At 38.3% G+C, this 8,509-nt stretch overlaps 1 protein-coding gene across 1 annotated transcript in view; it reads left to right on the forward strand.

The window, feature by feature from the left end:
- LOC107731448 (zinc finger and BTB domain-containing protein 16-A-like) overlaps positions 1 to 8,509 on the forward strand; it is a 66,580-nt gene that overhangs the window by 18,123 nt on the left and 39,948 nt on the right. The window contains exon 2 of the mRNA XM_016542530.1: positions 7,682 to 7,768. Coding sequence (XP_016398016.1) covers positions 7,682 to 7,768 — 87 coding nt within the window. The remainder of the gene's footprint in view (positions 1 to 7,681; positions 7,769 to 8,509) is intronic.

Here is an 8,509-nt window from a genome sequence, read left to right on the forward strand (position 1 = left end):
GGCTCGGACAGCACGTGAGTAGGCTACCAAATTGAGCTTTCTTTCGCACCTTCAACAGCAAATGCACATAAAAGCACGTCGGAATGACAGTGTTGAGGAGTATCCACGTAAACGAGTATTGTTTCCGATCCGCACTGTACCCCAAACCAGCAGGTTCACGACAACTTCAACCCCTAATACTGCTCAGTCCCATTGCCTTATTGGCCCAAATGCATAGGCAATTACACTTATTATGGACTCAACAGTGCTTTCAAGTTCGTCTTCCTCCATTTCAAAACAAGCGTGTGTTCAAAATGTAAAGAAATGCTTATTTAATGTAAACTTGACTGACTGCTTCATTTCCACTTTAAAGAGAAAAAAAATCTAAAGCTCTCAAACAAATAAAATTCTTATTCAGCTACTTATACTTACCACTCGGACTTCGTACTTCATTCACCTGCAGCTCTTTTCCAAATACCAGATGAATTTCAAACCAAGGTTGTTTTCGTAAACGAAAACTGAAACTAAGACTAAAACTATTGGTCAATTTTTTTTTCGTAAACTGAAATAAAATTTACATTTCGAAATAAATGAAAAACTAAAACTAAACGAAACTAACAACAGTTAATGAAAAACTAACTAAAATAAAATAATAATTAGCAAAAATAAATAATCGTGTTCGTGATTTAATAAGCTCTCATTCTGTGCCAGAAAATCTGACCTGTGGTTGTTTAGGGAAATACCTGTAGATGGCGCTTCATTCACGTGAGCTGAGTCCTAAGTGGCTATTCATAGAGAATGTGTTTTTGCATTTAAAAAACAAGACGCGGGCAATGAAATGGGAAATAACTAAAATATTAAATGGGAAAAAATAATTATAATAATGCACACTTTACAGCTCACGGACATTTAAAAGCGTGCTTGACGTGCGAGAACAACATGAGAGTGAGTACAGACAGAATTTACATTTTTGGATGAGTCAAGTCAAGTCACCTTTATTTATATAGCGCTTTTAACAATACAGATTGTGTCAAAGCAGCTTTACAGTATCAAATAGGAAAATAGTCAATGCCATGTCAATGTCAATGCAAAGTGACAATAGTAAACACTCAATTTTCAGTTAAAGGCAGTTCATCATTGAATTCAGTGATGTCATCATCCAGCTCAGTTCACTTTAAATAGTATCTGTGCAATCAAGTCGACGATATCGCTGGATATTAAGTGAGCTGACTTAAGTGAATAGTCATTTTGTCACGCTTTGCGATTACTATGGCAACATCCGCCTCGAGTCCATGACACAAGCACCGCCTTGACTGTACAAAACACATTAAAATTAAAGAAAGCGGCCAGCCGCACAGTGATTTCACCGCTTGCCGTGTCCTGTAAAAAGGGGCTTTAGAACTGGGATTGATTGCGTTGCTCATCTGAAGCGCATGCGCGCTGGAGCGGCTCGTCCAATAAAGTGCAAACATAATTTAAATTACAAAAAGTTTACAGAGTTTCAATGACGATTAGAAAGAACAGGCTTCCTCAGATCCAGCACTGGGTGGTCATTGTCCTGCAGAATTTAGCTCCAACCCTGATAAAAACTCAACTGCCTGTAGCTTTCTAGTAACTCTCAAAACCTTGATTAGCTTGTTGTTTGTAAACTATTGGCATGTTTAACAAGATTACATCTTTAATATGAACATGAATTTGAATGAATACATTTTATACATATAAGTTGCATATTTTTGTTTTTTGTTCAATTTAGTTTTTTTTTTTTTTCATTAAGAGATTGGCACTAGAGTTAACTGTAAACTGTTCAAAAATTCAACTTTGCTAAAATTAAACGTCTTGCTTTGGTGTACACTTGAAGTGTTCCATTAACTCTGCTAAACTGTAATTACTAAAACTAAAACTGAAACTAAAATATATAAAAACTAAATAGAAATGTGTTCACAAAATAAAAACTAAACTAAAACGAACAAAACCATTAATGAAACTAACTAAAACTAAACTGAAATTATAGGAATTTGGAAAATGATATTAAAATAAAAACTAATTTAAAAATTCAAAACCATAATATCCTTGTTTCAAACAACGGCATTGTTTTTTGCACATATACCTGTAAATATTCAATAACTGTGATATATTATGATAGAACATGCATGGTCGACAGTGCTTCCGAACAATCACCCATATTGAGCGGTTCTCTAATTTGCCGACTAAAAACGGCATTTGGCTCCCAAATGCATCATTTGAGGTGCCAGTGGCACCCTAGTCATTGTTTCAGTCTGGAGCCCTGCATCAGCCTGACAGCGCTCCACAAATATACTCATCCACGCCGGCGTGAACGTGAACATTTTTACGAGGGGAATCTGGCAGTCTCCCAGCATTTTTGTCTTGGTTGATAAAAAAATTACTCTGCCTGCAGTACACATCTAGTCGAGAAAGGGAACACACAGTTCCTGGCTGTCCTTTCCAATTGGCAGTCTCCGTACTGTTCTGTGACTGATAAGAGGATAGTGTAAATAAAACTGTACAGCACAGCTCGTTACCGTTAAAGGAAAAGGGAGAGCACGCTGTCTGTACTCATTGTTCTGATGGCACTGTTTTTCCTTTTTATATGTATTTTTTTGCCTCTTTTTTTTTTTTTGGTACTGAGTGTGCTGTCTTATATAACGCATTTGTGTAGGCTCACTGAACAGCAAGTGTATGTTTTTGTTTGTGCCTTATTTGTCTTCTCATGTTCCCGCTTCCGAGCGACAAGTGGGGGAGGCGTCTGATCAGAGTGTGTGATGAGAATCCACCTTTATAGCATTAGACAATGTGCTTGTTCACAGGTCTTTCCATTACAGCTGTGCTCTAGTATCGCTCTCTTCAGGGACTCATCAACAAAGCCAGCGCAGCCCCACTGCTGGGTAATCTGACTCTGGATGTTTGCCACAGCTCCCGTAAAGGCTCCGGTTTCACTCGCGTCATTTTATTCATGCGCACGGCCCGTACAAACAAGACAGATCGGCGAGGCATCCTCTTCGGAAACAGTAAATCCCAGGGTTTCGGTTGTGCAATACATTCAGAGGAGGGAAGTGAAAAAGGAATGGGCCCGTGGCACGTGGCACCTCTCCTCCACTTGTTGGGAGCCACGGTTGTGTAAGGGCCTATTATGACAAGTCGGCATCGCTGTGGCAACTCCGAGTAAAGGAGGGAGGAAGTGGGAGTTGCTAGAGAGAGATTCTTTTATAGCCACAGTTTTTTTTGTTGTAGTTTTCTTTTTTGCTGGAGAGGCAGATATTTCTAGCACTAGTCTCTGTTTTTGTCTTTGGTGGGAAGGGGTTTGAAAGTGGGGAATGAATTCTGCCAAATCTGAGGGAGGTGTTTTTCCTTCACGCTTTTTGTCGTGCTTAACAAGAAAATCGCTATTGATCAAAGGGAGAGGCTAGAATTTATCACTTTAATTCCATGACTTTTGCTGGGCCTACTGGGTGGCTGGATGTTGTCACCCCCTGTGAGATAATGACCCGCTTCAATAAGCTGCCGTTTATGTTGTGGGGTGGGTATTAAGGTCTGGCTTTTCCCTCTCTGCCACTTAAGGTGGTGATCAATGTCCCGCTGGCCCTCCATCTCAAGCTACTTTAGTTCCTGGACCTTTCTGCTCCATGGCCAGATGCAAGATCTTCTTAAAGGAACACTCCACTATTTTTGAAAATAGGCTCATTTAAATGTATATATTTTTTATTTGTAGTTTATTTAGAATACATATAACTCTCACATAAAATAACTCAAGGGAGTGTGTGCATCACATGGTCTTAGCTGTGGTCCAGGTTCTTGTGCAGGCAGGAATCTCCATTTCCATGACCAAGTGGGCTGCTTTGCTTTGGCTCTCTTTGCAACAGGTTCTTTTACACTGTTATTCTCACATCTGAAATAAAAAAGCAAGCATGCTGTTTACACAAACTACATTATTAACATTATTATGATGTTCACGGATACTAGTACTAATTTATCGAAACAAAGAACACAATTACCACATAGCAAAAATAGTGTACCATACAGCAAATAAATCAAATGAAAGTAACATCTGTAAAATAGTGAATGAACACTTACTCTAAGATTCTGAATGGAGTTGAAAACTGAACGAACGTCCCCTTACTGTGAGAGATGCAGGTGAAGGCAAGAGTGGTGTATACCGTCCTAAAAGAATTTTATAAACAATTGTAAGCATTTTTTCCCACAGTACCTTAGTATAGTATGCATACTTCATGAGAAAACAGAATGCCAATAACAAAGAAACTACATTTTAACACTATCAACCACAAATAATATTACCATATAGTCTAGGCATAATAAAAGTACAATTACTATACTGTGCACTTACTCAGTATGATTTTCCAGCGAACTCAAAACTGAACGACACGTGTGCCTTTCTTGTGCAATTATGCGAGTGATGCAGCCACAGTCCTAAACGAAAATTTAAATAGTTGTTAGCAATTACCAGAAGATGCATAGCTGATAAATAAATTGCATCACTGATAAGAAAGGACGTGCGTATATGTCTGTCGATGCATCACTTATTTACAGCTTACTTGATACGTTTACACATCAGACGATCGCGAACGCCAATGACCGAGTATAAAACATTCAACATATTAACATTATAACTCACATTACTTTTATATCGTTGCTGTCTATTTTATAGAACATACAACAAAACTTCCTGGCGTTGTGAGACATATATGCAGTGAATTAATCTTCATAATGTTTTGCTTGATTGTACATTTAGTCAGGAATCATGGTTTGGAAAAAGTAACTAGTACAATATGTACAAGTTATGTCACAGTAACACAATAGCAACTAATGCAAGTAGGCAAATAAAAAAAGACTTACTATATCCTCCACTGAATATCACGCCGGCGCGTTCTTCTGAGGAAAATCCAAAGCTTATTTCTCTCAGCGCGTCTTCTTCCAGAAGCGAAGTAGCTGGGATGAACTTTAGGAAAAGTCTCGCTGCTTTGTTTGCTGTGATGTGGGCGTTTACATGCGCGCGTCTCACGTGGACTATTGTAATAACAAAAGCGCGATCGGCGCGTGGGCGTGGTCACATTAGCGATAATGAAGGCGACGGCCAAGACTTGACATCGCGTTGGTTTCATACTGATTACTTTGTCACATAATATTTGTTTTCGTCATGACAAAGTAGACATGTTAAGCTTTCTATAGATATATCTCTCATGTGTGTGTGTCAAATATTCGCTGAGTTTCAGTTCATTTTAGTGACGCGTTTCAAACAGATATGCGCGGAGAATGAGACGGCTAAAAGCACACCCTGTATATTTAGCAATAATGAAGGCGACGGCCAAGACTTGACATCGCGTTGGTTCATACCGATTACTTTGTCACATAATATTAGTTTTTGTCATGACTTACTTCGTTTAAAAGTAGACATGTTAAGCTTTCTATAGATATATCTCTCATGTGTGTGTGTCAAATATTCGCTGAGTTTCAGTTCATTTTAGTGATGCGTTTCAAACAGATATGCGCGGAGAATGAGACGGCTAAAAGCACACCCTGTTTATTTTCTTTATTTTGCAAAAGCACAATGTTTTGTTGATATTGTGAGTGTACACAAATAAAAGTAGACCCTTTACAGATTTAAATGCTGTATTACTCTTATATGTACGGTCAAGTATGAAGGAGCATTTTAGTTCTTTTCGCTGTCATCATTCAAATCTGCAAAAAGTTCCGCTGGCGGAACTGTCGACCCCAGGAGGTTAATACCAGGATTGGGCAAAATCTATCTGTCTATGTATTTTTATCTAACTCTGTCTATCTGCCTATCTATCATTCTATCTATCTAGTCGTGCCTCCATTACAGATTTGTGCAAAACTTTTGCGATATTTTATATATGTCGATAAAAAAGCTATTGCGTAATGACAGTGTTTCCATTAACCAAACTTACCCGACTAAAACAATTTTTTCCTCTTGCGATAAGTCATGGTGACAGATGTTTGTAGGTTTATGTATATCACAGCCACCACACTAGCCATTATTTTTAATCGAACGAGACGTAGGTGTATATCTTTAGCGAAGCAGTGCGAAGAGCCGCTTCTGAAACATGCCGTGGCGTGTCTGAAATAAACACAAGCATTGACTAGTGTGGCTGTGCATTATTGCATTATTGCAAGCATTATTGTCAAGGAAAGCCCCTTATACTTGAGTGGCAACATATGAGGTGTTTCTTGGAGGTTATAGTACATTAAAGAATGATCATGTGACTTTTACTTACACCAGGTGACCTGTAAATGCGAACTTTCCCTTGCAGTTTTTGGCCATTTCAAATTGCCTGAAAAACCACCTCATGTGAGCGTAAAAACTTTTTGCGATATATGGGAGTTTTTGCAAAATTGACGCGTTTCCATTGGGTGTATTTTCAATTCGCAATTTCAGTTTGCACAATTTGAAGAATAAAGTAAATGCAGCTAGTGTATATTGTTCTGCCATTGTTTTAACGTTTGTTCTATTGTTTGTTCTATAGTTTGTTCTATATATTTATCATTCTATCGTTTTGTCTGTCTGTCATATCTGTACTGTATATCTATCTGTCATTTGATCATTCTGCATCCTTTTTGCCACTTCAATGCTAATTTAATTCAAATTCAAACAGGTAGTCCACCCCAATATTATACAAATGATCAAGCCAGAAGTTGAGATGTCGGACCACTCAAGCAGCAATGTTTTGAATTTTCCATAGAGACCGTATTTACAGTTTTTGGAAAGTTAAACTTCGGTTTGCTTACTTACAGTTTCTCTGCACTTTAAACACAGCACCCATTGCAGAAGAAACAATGTTTTATGGTTAACAATTATTGGGTATGAATACACTGAAGTAACCAGTTCTGAGGTCTGTGGTAGTTCCTCTTTATGTGCAGTTTTTTGTTTTAATAATGATGTTTGATTTCTTGAGCCATTTAGAGGAACTTGTCTGTGCCACATTTATAAGTTTATTGCTGAGTGGCATCATCTGCAAGAAAAGAAAGAAAAACTCTTTTTTTCTACTGCTTGACCGTACAGTACATTTTGCAACTTTACAGTGGTTGCGAAATGGACTTTGGTTTGGTTTTTTTAATCTAAGCTATGACTTCCTGTTGTGCTTGTGAAGGCGGTAGTATTTAAAGACATAATGACGAGAGCTGACAGTTCTGTTACAAATTTTAAAAACTCCCTTTTGATCAAGCAGATAAATACAGTGTGAATGCAATACAGTGTTTCTGCTTAATTCTGATTTATAGATCAGATTGTATATTGGCATCCTGTGGTCTCACAGTTCCTCTTGGTGTCCCATTGCAACATCTGAACATGCTATGCGGATGTGATATGTATGGCTTCTTGTTTTTATCTTCTTTTTAGGGTTGTGTTTGACAGCATTTATGTGATTTTTAGTGAAAGTGTGCCTTGAATGATAAACCCCTCTTATGATACATTGCTTTCGTTGCACAGTGCACACAAGATCAACGTCTGGCATACATATCCTCCAAAATACATTGTAAACGGTGTTTTTGCCAGCAAGTTTTACTGAAGTGAATCCAGCAGACTTCCAGCTCGCAGGCACCAAATCATTTTACGTATTACTGGGGGTTCAAATAAGAGATATGACACCATGCACCACCCGAGGACCTCCAAAGTGATGTAGATTGAATAACTATTTTTTTTGTCTTGTAGCTGGTGAGAAAGCCATCGTTTGTGACCAGTGTGGAGCTCAGTTTCAGAAGGAAGATGCTCTTGAGGCCCACCGGCAGATCCACACAGGTGCGACACAAACACCAACCCACACTGCACACTAGAGCTGTGTATCACCAGCAAAGTCACGATATGATACGTATCACGATACAGAGGCCACGATACGATACATATCACGATACGGGACTGCATTGAATTTCACCTCAGAAGAGTTTAGTAAAACAGCTGTTTATTAAACACTGCATACTATAGTACCATTTCTAACTATTGGCAGAGCAGGCAGTTGACCTCTGCATTATGAAGGGCCTCCATAGCTGTACCACAGTAGCCTACAATATAGGTAATGGCATATGTTCCATGTTTGCATTGGGCACTCCCCACCAGGTACAATATTCTGATTGTTTGCATCTTGTTTTTAAGCCCATAAGTAATAATGTACTCATTCTAATAAATTTATAGTGTAATGTACTCATTCTAATATATTAAAAAATCATATTTACATTGCTGGTAGGTTATCATTGCACAAATTAACACACTCTACGTTTAAAAAAACAAAAAAATTAGAAGAGTTCTAAACTAATGCGCTGTCTTCACTGTATCTAACGCACACACGCTCGTTCACGCACTCAGACATTCAAGAACAAACTTTTTGCACTGCCCCGCAATTTTATCAACTAAATAGCTTAATCGCTCAAGAGCTACATTAACTTTCTCAACAAGGAGCTGGTAACATCATTGTTTCTAAAGGAATTAAAGACACAGCTTCACTGTTAATAGAGAAACGCGGCAAAACGGTGGTAATTCATACAT

This window comes from Sinocyclocheilus rhinocerous, unplaced genomic scaffold, assembly GCF_001515625.1.
Source record: "Sinocyclocheilus rhinocerous isolate Xijiao unplaced genomic scaffold, SAMN03320098_v1.1 scaffold2988, whole genome shotgun sequence".
Classification (NCBI taxonomy): Eukaryota; Metazoa; Chordata; class Actinopteri; order Cypriniformes; family Cyprinidae; genus Sinocyclocheilus; species Sinocyclocheilus rhinocerous.